We start from the raw sequence: 27,937 nt of genomic DNA on the forward strand, positions 1-27,937 counted from the left end.
GGTGGTCTAAATTGTTGTCCCCCATCCATCACTCGAAGAGGATTGATTCCAATGATGGCCATGTGTTGATGTGATTCCATCGACATTTCCCTTAGTAGCCATTTGCAAACCAGAATGGTTGAAGCCCATCACAGGTTCAAATATCAGTCTAATATTGTCCGAAGCATCATTGATTGCCTCGTATGTCTGATTTGCTCCTGCATTCACCTACAAGATTTCTTCCTCAATTTAAAGATTCCACGGACTCGTAAACATAAGGTTTTGCATCTTCCTTTTGACAAGCCAAGATCTCAAAGTCCGGTTCCTCAAAGCTCCCAACATTTCCATTAGAGCTGATTATAGGCCGGGCTTGGGCATAGGACATGTCAAATTTTAAATAGGCCCGACCAAAAATGACTACAGTCTAGACCTGAGGCCTACCCCATGACCAGCTCTAATTTCAATACAATTCGCGATTCATGTCATAAAGATATGATACAACTAATTCTACCATGGTATGCACCAGAATATAGCTTATAATATTGACTCTCGACAACAAAAACAAGTTTTTCAAATTTGTTCAAACATCAAAGCCAAAGATGTAGGATATCATTCTAAAAGTGGCCTCAGCACAATAGCCACTTTCTCTACAACTACTTCATTGATCTCCTTCCATGGTGACATGATGACAGCTACGTAGTTGTCTCACCAAGTGTGCTAAAAATTTATTTCCACCCTTTTTGTCTCATCTAGGTATGTCAAAGGACTTGTTGTAGACAAATGGCGTGACAAATCAGATGGCAAGAGGTAGGTACATACCACCAGTGTTAGAAGAACCAGAAAAATGGTGATCAAAGGGAGGATATGAGGATAGCGTAGGTCAAAATGCCTTGACCTTCAAGAACTTTTGCCATGGTCATGCCACCATTCAAGGAAAATGGATCTCGATGGGGATAGAGATGTAGCATGGGCCACAATGTAAAGATCTAAGTTAACATGACTCTTAAGAAAGCTATTGGTAAACTAAGATAAGATAACAAACAATACATTGATTTAGATCGTTAAAGGATTGCTTACAGAGTACAATTACACTAATTTATACTCGGGAACAAAATAACTGAACATAATTGCTGATCCCTGTAATTGCCCATGTCATTCCAATCTTCAGCGGTTTCAACAATTTACTCCCATGATCTCAAGTGTAGCTGTCAACCACATTACTATTCAACGTCCCTCCGCCTATAACTCTTATATCTTGGTTAATCATGGCCCGATTCCAATCTTTTGGCCTACTTGTCCAGATCATGATCGAACTCTAACTCTTTGGGCTGCACATCCACACCATGTGATTTACAGCTGAATTCTATCCAGTTTAGCAAAAATCACGTAACTTTCATCTGTTCTAGCTCCATCAAACTTGATCTATATGGCACTTGCTCACAGAAGCCAGCTAAATCGTTGAGATGGGGTGTAGAAATGGAGTAAACAAAAGTCTTAAATGGAACTAAAGAATGCTGCCCAAAATTAAATAGGTGGTACAATCTTCAACATGTTTTACCCAAAAGTCTTTGTTTTGGAATAAGGTTTGGCACTAATCAAAAGTGCCAGGAGACTAGACATATAACTATGATATGAAGCTTACACTAAGGCAGCATCAATACTGACTTCAAGCCATCAATGTAAAGTTAAACATGGTAGACTGGTAGTCCTCTTAATAACCTCCCTCTTTGGTCAATATCACCCCTATCTTTGACCTATGTCAGTTTTATCACCAAACAATCTGATCAATGCTTGAAAAAGATGATGTGGTACTTGAAGCCACTAACATTGTTCGCCGCTACTCCATATCACTTATCATTGTCTACATCATTGTCTGAATCTGGATGATGTCTACTTGTGTTAGCTGAATAATTGTGCTGCTCTGCTGTATTAGTTTAGTCATGTTACTGTCAGCTACTATTGTTATCTCTCCCTATTTTGGTTCGCAACAAGGTGGTAGAGCTAAGAAGAATAAGGTGAGCTACAACTATGAAGAGTATGACTTGCTCACTTGCACTAACTAAGAATAATGTGATAGACAAGGACGATAAAAAGCAACTTAGAATAGACAATTGGACAACAGAAAGGAATGAAGATGGAAGAGCAAAGATGTCCTCAACATGGAATTTTCTCCAGCTTTCTTTCAGATGATATATGATTCATTATTTGGATTAGGAACATAATAATTCAACCTTAATTACGATGTAATGGGCATCAAAGTTAATGAAAGAGCATCTTAGGTCATTTGGAAAATGAGATAATCGATCATTTTAGCACCACCACAAAATTTTCTTGTCATGTCAATTATTGTCTTATTAACTGTGGCGAAATTTCCAAGCCCAGTGCCTAGGTGTCTAGCATTGTAGCATTGAAATTTTTGGCAATGATAAAACAAGTATTCATGGAGATCCTTTATGAATTCAATGGGGTGGAAAATCTGAAATGAGAAGAATAAATATACTAGAAGTAAATACTTTAAGACAACATGTGTCAATGCTTAGAGAGGCACTTACTCCATGTAAGGAAATGTACTTGTGAGGAGCTGTTAATAAATTTGATTTAACCAAAAAAAAAAAAAATTCAGTCTCTTCTTAGTTTTAGTCTTCCACTAACCTTATCATTCCTTCAAATTCTTTGGACAAGTTATAAGTTATATTTACTTGCAAGTAGTTGTTATATTGATTTTATTTTTTTCAATATGATCTCTTGTTGCCTTCTTATCTTCCACCAACCATACCATCCCCTTGAACATTTTAGATAAGTTTCCTTGAATCTTCTCGTGACACATTTTCAATGAATTTCTTTTTCTACACAAGGAAAATTGCAAAGAACATGAAAATTCTTGAACTTACAAATAGCAAAGATGAAGAACAACTGAAATCCCAAATAGTCATTATCCGTTTTGCCTAGACATTAGTCATAAACCAGGGTTTGTCAAACCATTCTAGACTGGGCAATACAAAGCACACCAAACCAAACCAGCTAGGAACCTAGATGGTTTGGCCACTTGATTCAGTCCAAGGTCAGCTGGCCTGAACCAGGCCGAACCTTTTGGTTCCGCCCAGTTTCAAGAAATTTCGGGCTACTCGGAACCAAACAGGATTCAAGCCAAAATAAACTTTCCCCTCTCCCCAGATCCTCCTTTCTTCTCATGATTTCCCCACCAGAGTTAGGGTACCATCACTGCCATTGATGATGATAACAATGATCTCCTTCTCTTCTATCTCACCATGACAATAATGATGAAGATGACAACGATAATGATGACAACCACGACCACTGCAAACAATGATGACGGGTATCAAGGCCGGAGATCGTAGGTTGCAGATCAGAGTTATGCCTGTCCTTCCCTCTCCTTCCCCCTAGTTCCAGTATGCCTCAGGTTGGTATGATACACAATGGTACCAAGAGCAAATTGATAGTGGATGGGTACAAACCCTCGTCTCGGTTCAGTGAATCTTAGTTATAATTATTTTGCATGTAATTTCACTAATCAATCAGAAATAGAATTATCAATTTTACACACAAAAAGTCTATTTATTTATATGGACAAGGATTATGTATTTGTTAGAAGTAACAAGCATTAAAACAATTACCGCAATATGAAATGTCAAAGCATCTAGTAATACCTCAAGATAAAAATTAGAGTATTGGCAATGTAAGCTACCATTTCCCTGAAAAAGAGATGCAGAAACAAAAATAATAAATCCCTCTTCAAAAACTCCACAGAAACAAATAAAGTTATGCATACATTACATAAGATGCACATAAAAATAGAAAATCTATATATTTCCTTAAGCAAAGTATTACAAGTGACTAGGAAATTACAAAATTTGATGCATATTATAATTCTACAGGGTCTGCAACAAGAATGCCCATCTTGTGAGTATATATCAGGGTTACATTCTCCTGTTTTAAACAGCTAGTATGTGCGCATGAAATAGGTATGAGTTTGATCACTGCTACACTTCTAATTCCTTAATATATTATGAGATCCACTTGGAAAAGAAAGCATTCCAAGCTAACAATAGCAGACAAATAACGATTGGTTTCCCATGGATGGCATACTCCATATCAACTGTCTAACCCAGTTAGCACTGTTGTTGCACTAAAAAATTAAGTACCACACCTCCTCTCTTTTCCCATGTTTCAAGAGCAGCAACAACTAGAGAGCATATGATCAACCCAACTCTGCCATTTTCAAACAAACAATCTCAATGTCCACACGAAGTTTACTCATTGCAGGCCCATCATTGTTATCTTCAGCATTGCCACATCCAAACTTCTCCTTGAACTACCTAATGGCTATGCTTGTAGCATCAGAAATCCTCCACATCAAACTATTCCATTCCCTAAGCATGCTGGATACCCTTTCTCCCTTTTCCATCACCGCTTTACAATGGTTTGACAACCACATGCTTAACCAAGTCGAGCTCAAGCCAACTCAAGTTGAATGGAGCCAAGCTCTAGCTAGGCCTTCCCAACTCTTGCTAAGCACAAGTTGGCTTCCACTTGCTTGGCTCATTTACACCTCTAAAGAAGACAATTGACTTGATCAAACATCAAAAATTTGACACTCTAAGTAGATCATGACCTTTCTAGCATTCATACACGTGTGTATATATGTCAATATGCAAACATATATACATTGCACACGCATGCAAGGTTTTAAATCCCATGAAACGGGGCGTCCTGATTTTCTCCCGAAACAGGACGCCCCATGCCCCGTCCCATCTCGTCTCGGTGGCCGTCCTGATCAAGCATCCCGGTACGCACTTGGGACACCCTTTTATACGTATAGATAGTATTTTTTTAAATTTATCTTGAGGTTTTATTGGTCTATTTATTGTTTAAATATATTTGAACTTTAAAAGTGATATATTTATAATAGTTTGGTTCTATCTAATACTAATGCTCTGATGCATTATGATCTTCCAGGTTATTGAAGATCGTTTGTTGATTACAAAATGAAGATTTCTCATACTTGATGCATCCACGAGTATTTGATAAAGTAAAAATGTCGAAGTTTGATGAAAAAGCTATAATCCATATAATTTGAGCTTAGCCACTTGTATATAAAAATATAAATATGCTAATAATTTTAATTTTCAATGTTACACAAAATAGATTCATCAGTTTAAGATAAACATATCAAATTTATTATTAATTCCAAGTGGAATGCCCATGATGCTCATAAACATTTGGATTTTGTTCATAATCCAAGTCTTGAATATGATGCCAATTTTGATACTAAGCCCATCCTTATTCATCTTGTATTTGATGTTGTCCAGGATAACCCTCTTGATAGTATATTGGGTAATAGACTGCCTATCCCTGATTAGGATAATGAAAGGTAATACCATATTATGATCCAAAAAAGTATCCATATAAAGGTAGATACTGCATATGAGAGTACTCCTCAGGATATGACCATTGGGAGGATACATCTGCATCATTCGTAGAAAAAGAAGGGTCATGATGTGCGCTTTGGCTATTTGATGCTCCAACAGATCCTATTCTGGTCGATGATGATAACGATCTAGCTTGCTCAGACTCTAATTTACTTCTCAAAGCTTCTTAGTCCATCCATGCCATAAACTCTGGATATGCTCAACGTCGACGTTCTTCAATTATTCTCAATTTTTCATGAAAACGATTCAAAATATCTACGCCTGTATGCCACGTCCTACAACAATTTTTTCCCCTCCTTCTATAGGCCAGCAACTCCTCATCCTAATATGTAGATTTGATCTAGCTCTATGGTCCTGATCCTATGTAGCATGGATGAAATATGCTTCTTCAGTGAAAGGACTGATCCCATATACTTCACCACCCCCTCCACCCTGACCATCATGATCATCAGATCCATCATCACTTTTGCTATCATTATCATCATCACTATTATCACGAGATGATCTAGGCAATGCGGAATCTGAGGGCTCGGATGTTTCAGTATGACCATCTCGAACCTGCACATCATTAGTAGCCTCTAGGGCATCAATTATTGCCTTCCCTTTTGATTTGGACTTTGCATATCTCTTCTCAACTGCAACTCTCTAACTCTTTTTCGAGCTCTGACTGGCCTTTGCTTGTTGACTTATTTTACCTCTACTACTGGTCCCAATGCCCTGACTATCTTTGAAGATCCTTGTTTGATGTCTTGAACTAAACATTCCACGATCAAATCATTGATCAGAATCTTCAGATTGCCTGCTGTCCAATCCACCATCGTCTCTACCAGTATCTCGCATTCCACTCTGAATGGAGGATAAATAAGAGGCCGTCCATTGGTCCACATCTTGTATCCCTGCTTTATGTGCTATTGTTTGGCATGGTTGGGGGGGATCTCCTAGCTCATCCCATCGGGACAGGGGCCGTCCCATCCATCTCGTCGCGTTCCTCCACAATTTCGATACCTAGAACGGGTGCGGGACCCCGAAACGAGCATCCAGCCATCCCGCTTTGTTTCCGACCGGATCATGCACCAGTACAGCCATCCCGATCGAAACGGACACTATTTTCCTATTTCGATTGACGAATCGAGAGGGAGGACCAGAGGAGAACAGGAGGGAGGGAGCGGTACTGACCCTTTTCGCTTGTTGCCGTCATCATCGTCATCGAAAAGAAGGAGCACAGCCAGCAAGGAGGAGCCGGGAGAAGCACGGACGGGAGGGAGTAGCCGCTCGGGGAGAAGAAAAAAGGAAAGAGAGGAAAAAGAAGGAAGGAGGTGTTCAGATCTCCGACGAGAAAACAAGGGAGAAGGGAGGAGGGAGGGAGGATCGGAGGGGAGGAATGGCCGATCCATCAAAACCCTCAAAACCCTCTCCGCCTCTTGCTATTTTCGCCTCTTTCAGCCTGATGGCAATTATAAGGCCCACCCGATCTCAAAGCATCGAATGGCCTATGCTTTCCCTTGCGCATGTGCGCGTATTGGCTCCGCGAGCATGTGATTCGAGTATGCGCCCATGAATCCGTGAACACGTGATCGCTCTCCGCACATGCCTGCACATGATTCGACTGGCGCCTGCGTGTGATCGATTCTGCCCCCGCCCACATGACTCCCAAAGCACTAGTTGGAATATTTACCTGTCCTTCATATGTGGCTTTTTTATTATATACATCCAATGATCTTTACAACATCCAACGATCTTTACAGCATCCAACGGTCTTCACAACGATCTTCACAACAGTACAATTTAATTCCTATAAATTCTTACATCCAGCTCTCAATTTTCATATCCACAATATTTAGTGAATTCTTACGAACGAATATATTTTTTCTGAGCATTTCGGAACCTTATCTGAGAAAGAAGAAGAAGGGAAATTCTGCAATTTATACAACGGACATGAAAGGACTCACTTGTGGTATTTGTACTCCCATCCATTATTTTTATATTTCATGCTTATTATCAAATAATTTTTTTCTCATTTTTAGTAAATAAGCTGATAATCTGATACAAAAGTGTGCCCAATAGTTTTACAGCACTGCCTTGCCATTGTGAACCATACCCTTGATCCACATAATCAACTAAATATTTTTGAGATATTGGTGCTAAATATTATAAAATATTTATGAATAATAAAAATATATTTTAAAGATTACAAAAATCCTAAACGTAGAAATGGATAGATAACTAGATATAATAAATAATTAAGATAAATTTTAGTAATTATAAACATTTGTAGAAATTATAAAAATATATTCCAAACCTAGAAAAGGGTACATAGTGAATGTAATAAATATATTAAATAACTAAAAAATATTAATTATAAAATATTTAGAAATTATAAAAATATGTCAACAACATTATAAAAATCCTAAGCATACAGATGGTTAGGTAATTAAATACAATAAATAATTTTAATTTTAATTTTTTAACTAGATAGATCCCGAAAGCAAGCAACAAAAGGATACAGATATTGGGTGGCATTTTGGAAAAATAGGGAAGGATCGGCATCAATGGAAATGTAGTTACTGTGGATTAGAAAATAGAGGAGGTGGAGTCACCCAATTAAAACAACACTTGGTGGTTGGCTTCAGTGATGTCAAAAAATGTCCAAAGATACCTGTAGAGGTTCGAACTATGATGAGGGATCATCTACAAAAAGAAAAGGAGGCAAAAATAACATCCAAAACTCAAAGAGAAGCATTGGATCGTCGAACATCTGAATCATATGCTCATATAGACTTAGATGATGATGATTATTATTTTGATCCAGATGATTTAGAGGCAGCTCATCTACAAGAGGCTATTAGGGCCTCCTGACAAGACCAATGGCAACATGAGGTATTGAGACAGAGCACAATTTGGATGTTCTCAATTTGAGAAGGATGGTGGTTCTGATGCAGAAGATCATGTTCACATTTACACTTTACTGGATTAGATAAGAGTCAATCCACGAGAATGGAAGGATCTTCAATCAAGTCATTGTTCGGTGCTTTTGGGAAGAAGTCGAAGAAGAACTCAAGAGATCGCAGTATCCATGATCTAGATCCTACAGCATATCCAGATCCAGAGTCAAAGCAACCATGAATTGATAACTATATAAATAAGGATAAGAAAAAACAAATAGGAAGGGCAATTGCTAACTGGTTTCACTTAGGCCATATTCCAGCATAGATAACGACAAATACGTACTTTCGATCGATGATTAGTATGGTACAAAAAGCCGATCCAGATATTGATCCTCTTACACCCTATGAGATACATGGACCATACTTGCAACAACAAGTCGCAAATATAAATCTTGGATTGAAAGTTATAAAAGGGAGTAAAAGACTTATGGAGTGACATTGATGTGTGATGGTTGGTCTGGGCCTACTAGGAGTATTATCAACTTCCTAGTCTATTGTGATAGAGTGACCATCTTTCATAATTCAATTGATGCTTCATATAAAATGCATGACTCCAATTATATTTTGGACTTAACGAGGGATGTGGTTGATGAGATTGGTGAAGAGTATATCATCCAAATAGTCACAGATAATGGGGCAAACTATATAAAAGCAGGAAAGGATTTGATGCTGAAAAAGCAGCATCTGTATTAGATCCTTTGTGCAACACACTATATAGACCTGATGATGAAGGATATCGGACAGTTACCTAAGGTAAAATCTATAGTAGATAGTGGATAAATAGTACCGAAATACATCTACAATCACATCTGGGTACTTGCTCTTATGAGAAAACATATACAAGGGGACCTACTTAGATCGGGATTGACAAGATTTGCCACTAATTACATAGCATTGAAGAGCCTTCTTGATAATTAGTCTGATTTGACAGCTATGATGACTTCTGATGAATGGAGGGCTTCCAAATATGCAAGGGCGAATAATGGACGATGTGTTGAGAGTATTATATTGAGTAATGATTTTTGGGATAGGTACTCTAAGGTGGTTAAGACAGTAGAGCCCTTGTATATGGTACTACAGATAGTGGATACTGAGAAATTTCCTCAAATGAGCTATGTATATCTTAAGATGTCTGTCGGTAAAAAAGAGATTATAGCAGTAATAAGATAGAAGAAAGCAGCACCATATTTGCGCATCATTGAGGATAGATGGAAAACTCAAATGGGGATGGAATTGCACTTAATAGATAAAATTTATTTAAATCTCAACTCTTATCCTTTATCGACTAAACTGTGAATATCTTTGTTTTTAATCAATATTGTTCTTATTTTTTGTACAACCTATTATTTAAATCTTAAATATCAGTATGACCACAATATTGCCTTAGATGAGAAGCTTCTGATGGCCCTGAGGAATGTGGTGTATAGGCTAGAAAGTGATTTGAACTTGGCTGCAGAAGCCATAAGTGAGATAATAAATGAGTAGATGCTTATTATAGTACGATTGTTGGTATATTTTTGAATTATACTAATTTATTGAAAATTTAAAATTTAATGACCTTCAATGAGAAGTCTATATTGATTGGATAGAAAAAAAAAATTGAGAGAAGGGAGCTTTGGAGAACAAGGAGTACATCGATCCATATTTAAAATGTCACCAGGTATTAATATGAGACTAGTTTTTATTATCTTTACATCTATGTATAGTCCGAGATTTAAAAATTTATATACATATATTTATTTAAATGTAGGAGAGTAGTGGATCCAGTGGAGCACATCCGCACCAAATTTAAAAAAGATTACCATTCGAATTCTATCACAAACTGTCTCATCAAGTGGATGCGAGCGCAATTGGAGTACATTTGCCCTGATCCATACGAAGATCAAAAATCGTCTAACCTCACAAAAATTAAGAGATCTGATTTTTGTCCATTATAATATGAGGTTAAAGCTCAAGTATGTCAATGACGGAAAAGAGCTCAGACAGATGACCCATTTGAAGAGGACTTTGTTCATGATGAGTAGGATCCATGTTGAGCTGGATCGCAGATCAGGAAGCACGAGACCCACTGGTGTTGGATGAGCCAGAAGATCCCCCCGACCATGCAAAACAATAGCACATGAAGTAGAGATACAAGATGTGGACCAATGGGCAGCCTCTCATTTATCCCCCATTCAGAGTGGAATGTGAGATACTGGTGAAGACGATGGTGCATTGGACAGCAAGCAATTGGAAGATTTTGATCAGCGATTTGATCGTGGAATATTTAGTTCAAGACATCAAACAAGGATCTCCAAAGATAGTCAGAACATTGAGACCAGTAGTAGAGGTAAAATAAGTCAACAAACAAAGGCCAGTCCGACCTTGAGAGAGTCAAAGAGTTGCAGTTGAGGAGAGATGCAAAGTCCAAATTAAAAGGGAAGACAATAATTGATGCACTAGAGGCTATTAATGATGTGCAGGTTCGAGATAGTCATACTGAAACATCCGAGCCCTCAAATTCCGCATTGCCTAGATCATCTCGTGATAATAGTAATGATGATAATGATAGCAAAAGTGATGATGGATCTAATGATCATGATGGTCCGGGCCGAGGGGGTGATGAAGCATATGGGATCAGTCCTTTCACAAAAGAAGCATATTTCACCCATGCTACATAGGATCAAGACCATGGAGCTAGATCAAATCTGGATATCAGGATGAGGAGTTACTGGGCTATAGGAGGGGAAAAAGAATTATTGCAGGATGTGGCACACAGGCTGCAGATATTTTCAATCGTTTTCATGAAGAGTTGAGAATAACTGAAGAACGTCGACGCGGAGCATATCCAGAGTTTATGATATGGATGGATCAAGAAGCTTTGAGAAATAAATTAGAATCTGAGCAAGTTAGATCATCATCATCATCAACCAAAATAGGATATGTTGGAGCATCAAATAGCCAGAATGCATATCATGATCCTTCCTTTTCTACGAATGATACAGATGTATCCTCCCAATGGTCATATCCTGACAAGTACTCTCATATGCAGTATCCACCATTATATGGATATATTTTCGGACCACAGTATGGTATTATCTCTCATTATCCTAATCAAGGATGGGCAGTCTCTTACCCAATGTACTATCAAGAGGATTATCCTGAACAACATCAAATATAAGATGAACAAGAATGGACTTAGTATCAAAATTGGCATCATATTTAAAGCTCGGATTATAAGCAAAATCCAAATGTTTATGAGTATCATAGGCATTCCACTTGGCATTAGTAGTAAATTTGATATGTTTATCTTAAACTGATGAATCTATTTTCCATAATGATGAACACTTGAATTAAGTCACTAAAAGCATATAATTCTATTTAATTGTACTTTATTTATTAAGAATTTGATACTCTCTAGTCTATTTTGCAGGTAATTAGGAGTTTGAATTGATACGATTCAAATTAGACTCAAATCGGATTAGATTTAAGTGAATCAGGCAACCAGCTCCTATTTCAGTATGAACGCGACTTAAAGATCAAGGATCAAGAAGTAACCTCTTCAATCAAAAGTCTAGATTAGAAGATAAATGGAACCAAATGTGGACACGACTTAAATCTCAAGAGTTCAGATTAAAAGATCACTCTTTATGAAGATCCAAGTGTGAATGCGACTTATTGATCAACAGAGAAGAAGCAATATGAAGATCCAAGGATCTTTATTCACACTCCCACCTCTCTTTTCATGAAACCCTAGTCTCCTCTCTATAAATACACTCCAACCCTCCTTTCTCAATCCATCAGCCCCCTTGTGGAGTTCTTCATCTTCTTCCCTCTCTTCCACCTCTCCTCTCCTCCATCAAAGCTCTTTCTTTTCTCTCTTCCCATCAAGCCAACGCCTAAGTTTCTCTCCAAGCTGCTGCCCCCATGTCTCTTTCTCTCTTCTCCATAAGTCTAGGGGAGGTACTAATCCTAGCACGACACCATATTCCACCATTGATTCATTCTCCACATCTTAAAAAGTCTAGGGGAGATCCCAAGCCTAGCATTCCTTCCATCAAATCTAGGAGAGGTCCTAATCCTAGTGCTGCTATCCTTTTCATATTCCTCTACCCTCTTCTTTCTACCTTTCTTCCTTGAAGTTTCTAGACCAAGCTTTTCAGCCATCCTGCCGCTATCTGCACAAAGGAAGACGAAGGATTTAAGGAGGCGCATCCACCATCGGATGCAGTGAGAAGTTCAATTTGGTTTAGTTATCTTGTATCATATTTTTGTTTCTTTTCCATTATGTATACTTCTTTATTTGATCAATAAAAAATATTTTTATTGCAATCTTCATATTTCATTCTTAGTTTCTTACAATCTACTATTCTTTTCGTTTGTATTTTCAAAATAATCGACCTGAAATTCCTGTAGATATAATCCCGACTCACCCTATCTACATAGTAGTGAGTAGAGTTAATTTTGATGTACTACGATACATCAAATTTTGGCACCGTTGTCGGAGATCTTGGTATGATTGTTTAAAAAAAAATCAAAAAATTAAAAAAATATATATTTATTACTTTATTTTTCTAGTTGATTATTTTTTCTTTTGCACTCTTATTTTTCATACTTTATTTTGCTGATTGATAATTTACTTTTTATTGTTAATTAATTTACTTTAATTGCTTAATTATCTTCTATTTATTCTTTTTAAAATTTCTGTCTTATATTACTTTTCATATATGGTAGATTTACTGCTCTCTAGTTAGATTACTTTATTTGCATGCATAGAAAAATTTTTTACTTTTTATAGCCTAATGATTTACTGCATTCTATAGCTTAGAATAATTTACTGCTTTATATAATTAGTAATTTTCTATTTTCTAAGTAGATTAGACTTCTTGCCTTTTATTTAGATTACGTAGTTACCTTTTATTCTTAACTATGAGATTATCTTATTTGCATAGTTAAGTAGTTACCTTATTTATTACTGCTCATTATTCCTAGTGATTTACTGCTTTTCATAGCTTAGAATAATTTATTTCTCTAAAAGTAGATTTGATTTGTTGCTTTATTTGTAGGTTACTTACTTGCCTTTTAATCTTAGCATTATTTACTTTTCATTTAGTTAGATTATCTTCTCATACCTAATTAACCTAATTTAAAACTTACCTCTTATTCCTTCTTGCTTAAAGATAACATAAAATAAAAAGAATACAAAGACACCACATAACACTTGACTAATATAAATAAACTAATTAAATCTTAAAAGCTACTTAATATGTTTGGACATCTTTTCTTTTTGCATTGCATATTTTCATAAAACATTTTAAGGGCACTTAATCCAATTAAACAAGATAAGGTGGAGATTTGATCACCCTTTCTTGGCCCGCAAATCACAATCTTGCATTTGCATTAACCAAAACCTCTAACTTAAAATTAATTAGACGTTGGCCTCTAAGGACTCTCGAACTTAATAGGACAAGGAACCCTAAGAGTTGAATCGAATTAAGATTGCTCAGTTTAATTGATATCTAGAAAAATGGTTCAAAAATTACATCCCGAAGGAAGGTGGTTCATTAATTGATTCCGTTCGCTGATCTGGCCAACTTAGTTGGTGTCTAAGAAAAACAACGGAGAGATCTCCACCAACCTTACACTTGCCTGACCAGTTGAGTGGCTAGTCTTTTACTTGGAGTGCTCGAAGGTGACCTTGGAAGTTAAGAGCTATCTAAATCTAGGATAACCTTAGGATAGAGTTGGCTTGATTGCATTACTTGTTTGAAAAATCAAGAAAAATAATTAAAAACAACATTCTCATCTATCGTCTCTAGGTCTAGAACTCTCTTAGGATTCTCATCTTTAGAACTTCTCTTTCTTCATCTTCTCTTCTTCTTCTCTCCCTCTTTCTTTAAAAAAAATCAGAAGAGATTGTTCTGATCTAGACCCCTTGATTATATATTAAAATAATCAGAACAATCCGATAAATTAAATCTGTGCTGGGAATATGGATTTCTACAGTAGAGAGGATGAGCTGTCTCATAAATTAGATCGCCTACCGACTATTAGACACTCTCTACATCTTTTCTTCCTGCACAACAAGTTGAATGCCCAACCATGCGTCAATTTTCTGAGTTTAAGTATGAGCAAGTTCATCAAGATCAAACCCAAATAGCCTACGAACCAGAAAATAACCCATTCTTTAACGACTACAATCCAAGTTGGGGGTTCAACCAAATTTTTCATAGAAACCACAATCAGTGGTTAATCCGGCAACACAACGATCTACGTTTGTAGAAGCACCCAATTAGGACATGCCCTATTCGCAAAATTAACCTTCTCTAACTATCTATAGCCCATCATTTGAAGAGAAGATTTTGCAAGCACTAGATATGATTAAAAGCACCAATCAGCTCCTTCACTCTATGCAATCCTTAACCGAAATAAAAATTCAAATCGATCAATCAGTAATTACAATTCGTAGAAAAGAGGAAAGAAAGCTGTTTAGTCAGTCTGAGAGTAATCCAGAGGGACAATACCTGACTAAAAATTTTAATGTTCCTATAATTTTTTCTGAACAATCGATTATGACTCTCGAAAATGAACTAGTCATAGAACAATCCTGCACAATCAAAACGACCAGCACAGATAATTCGACTAAGGTAGAAATATCTAGAGAAAAATTCAAATAATGGGACGAACTAATTCCATCATCACCTTACCTACCTATAGTCCCATTCTCAAGTGTCCTAGAATCATCCATTCCTTATAACGGGAAAGGAGGACAAATTGATAAAATAGAATTAATTGAGACTTCTCAAGGACCACAAATAAATAACATAATAGAGGAAGTTACACCCACAATTCTCCTCCAAGATTCTTTAGATCCCTGTTTAGCTCACTTCAGGGTAGACGATTTTGATATCGATGGATATATCACAAAAACAAATGATCTAGTCGATGCACCCTACCCTAAAACCACCCTACTTTGGATCGAAAAATATGAGCCATCACCTAACCCCCCAATAGCTCTCTTGTTAGAATCACCACCAACTAAAGCCACTTCCTGATGCACCCACTGACACTCTTCTAATGATTCCTAATCAGGAAGCCCAACTTGTAGGTATTCTAAAAGCACATAAAGAAGCTATTGGGTGAGATATTTCTAAAATAAAGGACAATAATATTGAGATTTTTATAATTGATTTCTCTATTTTTGACACTACTTTCAAAGACTATCTCCAAAATCTTTCTATGGTGTTAAAACAATATATGGAGATAGATTTAGTGTTAATTTGAAAAAAATACCATGCTATAGATTAGGAAGAGATGATGTCGAAACATACCATATCCAAGACAGGGATTAAAGTAGATCAGGTTATATTGAAGAATCTCTTAAACTACTAACCCTAATCTCGATTCAACAAACACAATCCCTTCCTAGTCATTAGAAAAATTATGAAAATATTGTTAGTCCCTGGTATTATGTGCTTGCCCAGTACATTCTATTGGTCTAGACTAATCATTGTAGAGCATTCCATGAATATTTTTTGACTATGATGACAAGGCCTCTTGATTGGTCTTATCCTTTTGAAACCTTTGAGGGACCTATCCAAATTGGTTATAGGTGAGACTCCCTCATAACATCCGACTGAAGATGTTAAACTTAACGCTTGTTGGAAAGCAACCCAGCTTATGCAATATTTTTAGTTTCTTTTCATTTTGTAGGAATCTCTAGAAAGATAATTAGCCAAGTTGAATTTCTAAAGTGGAGTGGATAAGTGATGCTACTAGCCAAGTTGGGGGGAGAGCCACGTTCACACTAGCTGAAATCAAGAAAACACCACATCCAACAATGATCACTCAACAATGAATGCACACATTGAACTCAGGTGGTATCCTTTCCTGTTATGTTATAATTCTCTTCTTCCATTGAGGACAATGAAAATTAAATTGGAGAAGAGAATAACTAATTTAATTAAGTCCTTGAGTATAGTCAGAAATAATTATCTTTGTGTACCTGAATTTTGTCTCGATTTAGAGTTAATCAGGCACCCTAATCAATAAGTGATTGACGGTCTAGATAACTTTAGAGATATCGAGGAAATTATTAAGAAATCCAATAAATGGTAGGATTTAGACCAAAACGAATTTTGGAGTAATTCGAGAATCCTCTTTTTGCCTATCTCAATGAAAAATCTGCTTCATAAGGGTATAGGTGTAAATATCAAATTATGCAAAAAGTCTACCTTAATAAAATAGATTTTTAGCATTTCTCACTGAGTAACCAGATCTCTTTGCCTAAGCATTGTTGTTCACGTCAAAATGTGAGAATGTGAAAAAAATATCTTGTAGAGTCGATCTTAACTCGTAGCCTTTTTGACTCAAGTCAGTAAGTCTGAGGGATGTTTTATACCTAATACCTGAAAATCAACTGATTTGAGAGTCGTTGGCCTAAAGCTCGCTACAAAAGTTAATTAAGAAGCTTAAGGGGTTAAGACATTACACCAACTGTACATGAAAATATACTTTCCAAAAAAAATTAAAAAAAAGAAGAAAGAAGAAAAAGAGAGAGAATAAGGAGAATAAACTGCAAAAAGATATTACACCAAATACACAGTACGTTAGAGAACTTAAAGAGTAGAGTGAGAAGTTGGTGAATGAAGATCTCTAAAAATTTCTATGACTAATACTCAACTACTAATTGGGTCGAATTGATAATCCAATGAAGTACCTCTCCAATGGTCTAGCTGGGTATCAGCTACCGTTAGGAATGCCTAGGATAACTTTCGATTCAAGGACAATTTGGAGCACAATGCTAATATATCTATTTTACTCGAGGATGAGTAAAGTTCAAGTTGAAAGGTGTGATGAATATTTGAATTAAGTCACTAGAGGCACATAATTCTATTTAATTGCACTTTATTTATTAAAAATTTGATGCTCTCTAATCTATTTTGCAGAAAATTAGGAGTTTGGGTTCATACGATTCAAATTGGACTCAAATCGGATCAGATTTGAGTGAACCAGGCAACCAGTTCCCATTCCAATATGAACGTGACTTAAAGATCAAGGATGAAGAAGCAACCTCTCCAATCAAGGATCCAGATTAGAAGATAAATGAAATCAAATGTGAACACGACTTAAATCTCAAGGACTCAAATTAAAAGAACTCTTCGTGAAGATCCAGGTGTGAATGTGCCTTATTGATCAACAGAGGAGAAGCAATATGAAGATCCAAAGATCCTTATTCATGCTCCCACCTCTCTTTTCATGAAATCCTAGTCTCCTCTCTATAAATACACCCCAGCCTCCTTTCTCAATCCATCAGCCCCCTTGTGGGGTTCTTTATCTTCTTCCCTCTCTCTTCCTCCTCTCCTCCATCAAAGCTCTTCCCTTTCTCTCTTCCCATCAAGCCAACGCCTAAGTTTCTTTCCAAGCTGTTGCCCCCATCTCTCTTCTCCATAAGTCTAAGGGAGGTACTAAACCTAGCACGACACTATATTCCTCCATAAATCCATTCTCCATATCTTAAGTTTAGGGAAGGTCCTAACCCTAGCACACCTTCCATCAAATCTAAGAGAGATCCTAATCCTAGTACTGCTATCCTTTTCATATTCCTATACCCTCTTCTATCTACTTTTCTTCCTTGGAGTTCCTAGACCAAGCCTTCTAGCCATCCTGCCGCTGTCTGCACGGAGGAAGACGAAGGATTCAAGGAGGCGCATCCACCATCGGCACAGCGAGAAGTTCAACTTGGTTTAGTTGTCTTGTATCGTATTTTTGTTTCTTTTCCATTATGTATGCTTCTTTATTTGATCAATAAAAAATATTTTTTTTACAATCTTCATGTTTCATTCTTAGTTTCTTGCAATCTACTATTCTTTTTGTTTGTATTTTCGAAATAATCGGACTAAAGTCCCTATGGATACGATCCCGACTCACCCTATCTACATAGTAGTGAGTAAGATTAATTTTGGTGTGCTACGACACGCATCATGTAACATTAAAAATTAAAATTACGAGCACATTTATATTTTTATATACAAGTGACTAAGCTCAAATTGTATGAATTACAGCTTTTTCATCAAACTTCGATATTTTTACTTTATCAAATACTCGTGGATGCATCAAGTATGAGAAATCTTCATTTTGTAATCAACAAACGATCTTCAATAACCTGGAAGATCATAATGCATCAGAGTGTTAGTATTAGATAGAACTGATCTATTATAAATATATCACTTTTAAAGTTCAAATGCATTTAAACAATAAATAGACCAGTAAAACTTCAAGATAAATTCAAAAAAATACTATCTATATATATGTAAAAGGGTGTCCCAAGTGTGTATCAGGATGCTTGATCAGGACAGCCATCGGGACGCGGGCGTCCCGTTCCAGGAGAAAATCGAGATGCCCCCATCCCACAGGATTTAAAACCTTGATTTTAATGGCTAGAGTAATAATCACACTAGTGTAATTTGATGCTAGAGTATAATTCCCAACCACCTGAACAGCTATGAATGTCATTTTAGGTCTGAGAATGCACCAAAACTCTGTGACTTACCTCAAGCTAATCACCTTGAAAAGGGGAAGATTGTGATATAGAAACTTATATTCTAGAAAGAGCTTCATCTGATGTTATTTGTACAAAGAAAAACAAGAAGCTATAAATTATACCAAAAATGATGCAAACTTTGCTGGCCATCACCCTTAAAAGCTGTTCTTGCAACAGCTGCATAGAACCTGCCTACACAACATGAAGTCATAAGTAAAAAATACATAAATCCAAAGAAAACAAGTTGGCAAAACAGATTTTACTTACATTCCTAGAGTCATTACTGTCAAGACGCCAGAAACGTCTGCCCCATCTTGAGCCTGGCAAGTAAAAGATGAAAGTCACCCAAGCATCAAGGACTGAAAATTCAGAACAAGCTATCTTTGTAGCATGAAATATCACAGTACACAATGAATTTAGCATAAAATATCACAGTACACAATGAATTTTCTAGCTAAATCAAAGGTTAATTAGCATGAGCACATGAGCATAGGTAGCATTTTGCTTGAAAACACAAATCTCACCCCTTAAAAAGACATAAGAACTACATCAAATATGGCAAATGAAATGCATCAGCTCTTAGATGCACAATGTTAATGACATGCTGATCTGGATGGAAGATCCCATCCTTCAAGTAGAACTGACTGTAAATGATGCAGCAACTTTCTAAAAATCAATTTCCCTAACCATCTCCCATCAAAAAATATTGTATGCATAAATCCCATTGGTAGGTCACCCCTTGATAATGCTGATAAATAACTTAATTTTCAGATGAAGATATTAAAGTAAACATGAGGGAAGCATTTGGAACTAAAAAAGAAGAGATGAGCATCTTGATACAAGGCTTCCTAGAAATGTGTCCTATTCACTGTGAATAGTACATGTACTGGAACATCACAGAGAGGTGTATCTTACAGTGAAGAAAGCAAGGTAGCTGACAGCAAGAGTCAATGCAATCTCTATAACCGTGTCATTGAAAATAAAGCCCAGCCACAGTACAGATGCTATTCCAAAAGCTAGCCCCATAGCTACTCTGGACAAAAAATAAAAACCACAGTCATTACCACATTTTGGTGGGAAACATGTATCAGACAACAATTGAATACTTACGCTCCCAATGAAACTTGTGATAAAAATTTTATGATGTCTCCCACATTGAAGTTCTGGCCAAGGACCATTCGGTAGAACAGCTGAAATACAACGATCGCAGTTCTGGAAAAATCAGGGTACAACAGTTAAATGAGGTATAGGTGAGAAAACTGCTGTTTCTTCGAGATTGCTGGTGCATGACATATCTGCTGCTTCTTTTGTAATATAAAAAGCATGTACATGGCATACATAATAGATTAGTCAGTACTATCAGTGCTTCTTTTATCTTTTAGGTGTATCTTACTAAATTTACTAGATTATTTGATAAATTACTTTGTGATAAGAACTCATTAATCTTAATATATTTGATAGCAAAATCCAATATGGTGATGGTCAGCCATCACATCTCTGATTATAAGCCCAGTTGTCCTCTCTTAATTACATTGGCATTGCCACAGGACTTGCTTCTAAGCTTTTCAATGTGCGTAACCTCTCTATTTCTTTTCTTAAAGACTCTATCACATTGTTCTTCAAGCTACAGATAAATTGTTTAGCATTTTCCCAAAATTATAGGGCAATATGTACATGAGATTCTTGAATCAAAGTTACCTGACAAAAGTTAATTCTAAAGAGAATGATATGTAACCACATCTTAGTCATATAGTTTAATAACCACCAAAGTTAGTTCTTCCAACCAAAGTTCATATCTTCATTCAACCAAAACTTCTCACCATTTCTCCTTGAAGGAATATTATGAACATATGAACCTGGTGATCAACATGCATGAAGTGACCAAAGCAGCAGTCCTTTCATAGGACCGTACTATAATAATACTTACAATTTCACTATTAAATGCATTGTTTCCAACTCACTAGCGTCTTCAATAAATAACTTTCATCATCAAAAGCATCCCTAGTAGTCCCCTCCCCTGCTTGTATCATGTTTATAACCTAGCTCAAAGACCTCATAACACAATATTTTTCATAATTCTTGTTGGCTTTTCACCTATATCTCTGTTACTTTTAGATTCATGGTATGCATGATTTTTTTTCTAAAACAATTATCCAAGCCTATCCATATACCCTCTTTTAGAACTTAGTAAGGTTTGAAGTATCCATGCAAGTACTTGTACATTGCTTCTATGGTATAATACAGAACAGTACTTATATGTTGTACATCTTCTGGTGCAGCACAATAGAAGAGGAAAAATACGTGTCAGTATGGTACAGGTGCATCTGGCACCAGCAATACATTCCAAGGCTTAAATCTTTGGACTTTAGTGATTGGGTTCTTCAAGGCTTATGTTTGTTTGACATCTACTTGCCTTGTCAAACATTGTCATCTTCCCTCTTCATATAGATTTAATCAAACTTCGCTAGATAACCAAAGGATTACTTCTTGGTTGTGTAAGATAAAAGTGCAACCAATCAGGAAGGTCTTTTTTTAATTTGCCATCCGGCTTCGTTATTTTAGCAGACCTAAAGTTGCCTTAGCAATGAATCTCATAAAATTTGTTATACAGTTGCCATCAAGGTGAGAGCAAACAATGAATCTGCTCAATTTTCCTATGAAGACTTCTTGACTCAAAAGTGTGCTTAATATGACCCTATATTAATGAAAAACAGCTCGAGTGATGATATATTGTTATCTTTAAGTTTGCCAATATTGATACATATTGTCCCGTACAGGGTGTACATAGTGTACTGGTACCAAACTGAGGCTTGGTACAGGGGCATTCCAAGTTTCGATAAGCCAAACCGACCCCATACAAGGTGTACCAACACTATGCTAGACTAGAACCAGATCTAGTACCGAGACTATGAAACTTGATCTTTACACTATCCATACCAAGAAAAAATAAAAGCCAACTAACTGATCACCAGCTAGAGGGGTGGATTTGCATGTAATCAGTGGATCAGAACAATGTGCCATTGAAAATTGCTCGCACCAAATGGATGTAAAATGTCAATCTACCCCAGTTATAAGAATGTTATAAGTCACTAAAAGATGAGGATCTGCACAAATAAGAGACAGTGAGCAACCTTCAAACATTTCAGTCTCTTGTTTTCCCTCCTTTTTATCATCTCCTTCTTACCTTCTCCAATAATTAGATCATATAAAACTCAACTCAACTAAGCTTCTCCAACATGATCTGCCATACTACCCCACACAGCCCAGTACAGGGCATTCTGTACCATACCAATATGCTGTTATGTGCCATACCGACACTCGGTATGCTGTCTTGTATCGTACCAAACTGCATACCAATAGTGTAATACAAGGCAGGCTGAACCGATACCAAAGATAGTACCAATTGCCGGTCGGTACCGTACCAACACTCAGTACGGCGTGGCATGCCGGCCAAACCAGTCATGCCATTTTTTTATTTTTTATTTTATTTTCTATTAAATTTTGATTTCTAAGATATTTAATCAATTTTTCATTATTCTTGAATGATTTTAAGTCCAAATTGATATTTTTTTAAATTATTTGATGTTTGTACCACTTTGGTATATCCACGATTAAGCATGTGATGCAAATTTGAATCTAACATAATGTTATATCAAAGGAAAACAATCTTATAAAGACTAGATGTTATCCAATCCTAAAATTCTCAGATCAATTAAAAAATATAAAAAATAAATAATCAATACATATCGAGATTAGAATCTCGTCAAGCACTGATGTTGTTCATAAGTATCTAAATCATTTATATAATAAGGTGGAACATCGGCGCATCCCTCTAACTATGCAATACTGTAGTCCTCTGTGCTCATTCCATAAAGTATGCATCCTGAATTGTAACTTATCCCAAATCTCTCGCTGAAACTCTAGCTCTGAGATATCCTCAGACTAATAGTACAACTATAAAGGGGGCCATCTGAATATGCCGGTAGCAAAATCCAATCCGTAAGATACTCTGAACTACATAAGATAGTAGCCACTAGAAGACGATGCCTCAAACACACCATACCCATATCCATAAGGATCATAAGCTACTCATGGCCATGGATAAGAGGATCCAGAATAAGATGAAGAACTTGATACCTTCATGGATCCAACTCCACATGCAAGATCATCTGCAGCTACATGATATCTTGAATGATCTCAAAAAACCCATCTTTATGAAATTGTCCTCACAGGCTCTACCAAGCTCGTGCACCATGGTTTCTATCCTGTGTGGCATGCGTATATTGAGACTCGCCAATAAATCAAAAAACGACCTTGCAGATGCGTCTCATAAACAGTGATCTCCTGTCCTCTTTCTCCATGACAACTAGATCTATGACCATTAGAAGAACTATCATCACCGCTCTACCTGATCTCTAAATCTGAGTGAACTGGATCAACTAATTGCTCCACCCTCTCCATAGGGGCTGCAATTGTCTTTTCTTTTCCTTTGTAATGTAGATGTCTTAGTTGATAAATCCTTAATTTAATGGATCGGATCCAAAAGGATAAGAAATCAAGCTGATTGCGTCTGACCCTATCGATTTTGACCCTACCATGCGTGAATTCTCCTTATTTTAAAATGATTTCCCCTTATTTTTTTCAATTTTCATGGATTTTAAAGTCTCAAAAGCAAGAAGAGAAAAGGAGAAATGGAAGCGGGAGATTAGCTCACATTCCTCTATTTGATGAGCTCTCATTTTGCCTGTTGTTTCTACCATGGAAACGAGGTAAAACCGAAGGAAAAGAAGTCCTCAGAAGCCTCATTTTAAAACCCCCTCACTGCCAAACACTGTAGACACAGTATCAAAACAAAACAAAAAAACAAAACACCAAGACGTGGAGACCTTAAGGCCCTATTCTGGATTTCAAAGCCGAACCTGTTGTGCGATTTACCAGGACGTGGAGACCTTAAGAACACCAGCAAACTTCTCACAAAGAAAACGGAACCAGGGTTTTGCTTGAGAAGGAAGCGCCTCCCTTCTTTTCTTCCTTAAAGGTGGCGGCTAGGGTTTGCTGCCCCTCCTATATGACGTGCAACCAGAGAGAAAAGAGAGAGATGAGGGTTTCGGAAGAAAAGGATTCGATTCATTCCTTTTGTAACAGGTTACGTATATATAACCTATACAATGGGTCAAAATCCAAACCAAAAAAACTCTCTAGACTAACCCAAATGCACTCACCCAAACCCATGTATATCCATGGTCTGATCATGCATTCATTCCTTAAGTTAGTCCCCTTAAGACCCATCAAACCAGATCTTAAGATCCTAGGATCAAAATCTGATCCCAGACTCTAACAGAAATCCCATGCATCTGTTCCCGCAGTTCAAATCGGCTCAATTAGAGCTCGAGTCGACTCGACTGCACTCGAGCCGACTCAATCAAACCCCGAGTCAGCTCGGATGCCGTGCCATCAGCGTGCCATGAAACGCTGCTCTCTGTCTGATATCCGAATCGGCTCTCTCAAAGCTCGAGCCATCTCGACCTGATCCGAGTCGACTCCTCTGCTGGCAAAAGCTCTTCGCTTGGTTCCTTACTCCACCTTATGTCCCAAGTATCCAGAGCCCTAACCAGCTCTTCAAAGTCCTCGTCGCTGAACCTCGAGCCTGTGAAAACTATGCATTGCCTCCATCCTGAGACCACTCCTGTCCTAGCCTATGACCATGCCCGTCATAGTGAACCTGAAGCCTATCAAACCGACTCCACCTATGGTCACCTCCAAGGATATGGGGGCACCACAAAATCCCTATGATCTCCATTCTGGTGCCCCCAAAGTCTTGGCGAGCATCACTTTTCATCGAGTTCTGATCCTCTGAACTCTGACCAATGAGTGAAGCCAACTATGCAGACCTTCTCGCCACCGCAGTATATCTTAATCCTGGAGCTGTCCGGGAGACTGCCACTGCCTTCCTTATGGCTGAAGATCTCGTTCTGCGTCCGGACACCTCTTTTGTAGGTCCTATCATCAGCAGCTATGCCCACCACTGATCCAGCAGCTGCATCTACTGCTGCCTCTGCAACTCCACCTATCGCGCCATTAGCTACTCTACCTACGACTCCAACCGCCGTAGCTCCAACGACTCTACTCGTCGCTGCTCTTAGTGGCTCTAGTCACCACTGGCCCAATAGATCTGACCGCCGCTGCTCTTGCAACATGCTCTGCCACAGCATCAAAAAATCTTGGAGTGACTGTAGCTCTACTCCCCTGCCTCCAATCCACCTATGGTCCATGCTGGTGAAAGTCTCCTCATAAATCTTCGGGTCCTCTCTGCATCCTGTCGCCACTGTAACATCTATCCTCGATGCATATACCTCTAGGCCCTCTCTTGGTGCCCACTCACTGCTGCCAGAACGATTGGGAGACTCCACCTCTCTCTGCATCTCCTCACCTAGAGCCCGTGCCATGGCCATGATCTTCATCATCACCCGTGAAGAAATCTCTCCGGTGCTCCACGTGTGGACGCACCTATCCTCGATGCTCTACCTCCCTGTGATCCGACGATCCCGCAACAGACAGATCCAATAAACATACCATCAGTTGTCCAATCTGCACTGACTGAATCTCCGACTAATCCTCCATGACTAAAGCAATCACCTCGACCTCCCCGACACAACAAATCCCACCATCTGGTACAGATGACTCCTCAACCTCCTCCCTCTCATCACAATCCTATCACCTTTGGAGACATTCAGCACCTTTGAATTACTTCTGAAAATGAAGTCCTTTTCCTCCAAGTATCCAAGTGATACTATGCTCCTGAGATCCAGAACATGATGCACATCTGTCAAGGTCCACACCCTCCCATCATACATCCTCAGTCTGATGAAATCCACTCCTGCTACACCACAAGAGCTCCTATCTCCTAGTATCACTTGCTGCCCCTCACCCACCTATGTAAGAAGCGAATCACGTCCGATGAGGTGTACAATGATAAGAGCTAGCAGAGTCCAATATCCATCGATCTGTCTCATCCCTGTGTCCAACCGATAACATCAGAAGATCATCTGATACATCGCTCTCCGCCACCGCACTGGATGACTCCGGTCTGGAACCTTCTCCCTTTCCTTTCTTTCTCTGTGGACAATCTCTCTTCATGTGTCCTAGCTACCTGCACATGCAACACCTAACCTCCTTAATACTCCTTGGGGAACTCTGCCTCTCCACTGCCTCACGTCTATCCTTCCCCCTCCTAGACCTTTCAGCGGCCACCATAGCATCCTGGAGAACCTCCATACTACCTCTCACCATCTGCTCCCTCTGCTCATTCGTCTGAAGGACCGACACTCTCTTCATAGACTAGGGTCTCCTTCCCGTACAACAGAGTCGTCACCAGCGAATCATAGATCCCGGATAGCGAGCACAACAACATCAGGGACCTGTCCTCCTCCATAGCCACATCCAAATTGAGTAAATCCATACTCAGCTAGTCGAACCGCTGAACATGTCCCAATATATCTCCACCTTCCATTTGAAGGTTGTAGAATTATTTTTTCATCATAAGCTTGTTGCATATGTTCCTTCCCATGTACAAAGAGTGCAACCTTGACCACAATCCTTTGGATGTCTTCTCTTCCAACACGCTTTATATCTTCGAGTCTGACAAACACCACCTGATCAGCGAACAGGCCCTCTTGTCTAAAGAACTCCAAGCTCGATCTGTCATCCTCTCTGACTTTTCCTCTAAAGCCAAATCCAGATCCTACTGAACCAACAGATCTTCAACCCTTGTCCTCCACATCGAGAAATTTCTCTTTCTATCAAACTTCTCAAAGTCGATATTCAACCCGTTGCTCATGATGTCTCAAACCACAATTACAAATAACACAGATCTGATTGAGAAAAAAAAATACCTTTGACAGGAAAACTTTGCTGATATGAAGATCTTCAACTCCTGACGTCTCCTACCTTCTCCACGCTCGTCCTGGCTCTGATACCAATTATTGTGCAATTTCTCAGGATGTGAAGACCTTGAGAACACCAGCAAACTTCTCACAAAGGAGACGGCACCAGGGTTTTGCTTGAGAAGGGAGCGCCTTCCTTCTTTCCTTCCTTAGAGGTGGCGGCTAGGGTTTGTTGTCCCTCCTATATGGCATGCAACCAAAGAGAAAAGAGAAAGATGAAGGTTTCGAGAGAAAAAAATTCGATTCATTCCTCTTGTAACATGTTACATATATATAGCCTATACAATGGGTCAAAGCCCAAACCAAAAAAACTCCCTCGATTAATCCAAATGCACTCACTCAAATCCATGTATATCCATGATCTGATCATGCATTCACCCCTTGAGTTAGTCCCTTTAAGACCCATTAAACCAGATCTTAAGACTCTAGGATCAAAACCTGATCCCAGACTCAAACAGAAATCCCGTGCATCTATTCCCGCAGTTCAAGTCGGCTCGATCAAAGCTCGAATCGACTCGACCGCACTCGAGCCAGCTCGACCAAACCCAGAGTCAGCTCGAATGCCGTGCCATCAGCGTGCCATGAAATGCTGCTTTCTGTCTGATATCCAAGCCAACTCTCTCAGAGCTCGAGCCGGCTCGATTTGATCCAAGTCGACTCCTAAAGCCGAGTCGACTCCTCTGCTGGCAGAAGACCTTCGCTTGGTTCCTTTCTCCACCTTGTGTCCTAGGTATCCAGAGCCCTAACCAAGCTCCTCGAAGTTTTCGTCGCTGAACCTCGAGCCCGTAAAAACTATGCACTACCTCCACCCTAGGACCACTCCTGTCCTAGCCTATGACCATACCTGTCATAGTGAACCTGGAGCCTATCGAACCAACTCCATCTGTGGTCACCTCCAAGGTTATGGGGGCACCACAAAATTTCTACAGAACCAACTCGATTCCGCCCTAATTCAGCTCAATACAGGCTAAACCCAGGCGATTCAGTCCGGTTCGACAAACAATGGTGTAATAGATGGTACCAGTATGGGGTCCGATACTAAGATAAAGAATCTTACTCTCCAATAATCAAATCATCTGTTATTTTATTTTATACATT

At 38.3% G+C, this 27,937-nt stretch overlaps 1 protein-coding gene across 5 annotated transcripts in view; it reads right to left on the reverse strand.

Annotated features, from left to right (window-relative positions):
- Positions 1–27,937, reverse strand: part of LOC105056363 (sodium/hydrogen exchanger 7) — a 100,983-nt gene that overhangs the window by 63,636 nt on the left and 9,410 nt on the right. For 3 of the 5 annotated variants that reach the window (XM_010938530.4, XM_010938529.4, XM_029267926.2), the window contains exons 6-10: positions 20,007–20,108; positions 19,812–19,929; positions 19,164–19,216; positions 19,019–19,084; positions 3,648–3,692 (exon numbers count right to left, since the gene is read on the reverse strand). In XM_010938530.4, the coding sequence (XP_010936832.1) occupies positions 3,648–3,692; positions 19,019–19,084; positions 19,164–19,216; positions 19,812–19,929; positions 20,007–20,108 (384 nt within the window). The remainder of the gene's footprint in view (positions 1–3,647; positions 3,693–19,018; positions 19,085–19,163; positions 19,217–19,811; positions 19,930–20,006; positions 20,109–27,937) is intronic. The other 2 variants (XM_029267928.2, XM_029267925.2) reach the window with 2 other exon arrangements.

Source organism: Elaeis guineensis, chromosome 13, assembly GCF_000442705.2.
Source record: "Elaeis guineensis isolate ETL-2024a chromosome 13, EG11, whole genome shotgun sequence".
Classification (NCBI taxonomy): domain Eukaryota; kingdom Viridiplantae; phylum Streptophyta; class Magnoliopsida; order Arecales; family Arecaceae; genus Elaeis; species Elaeis guineensis.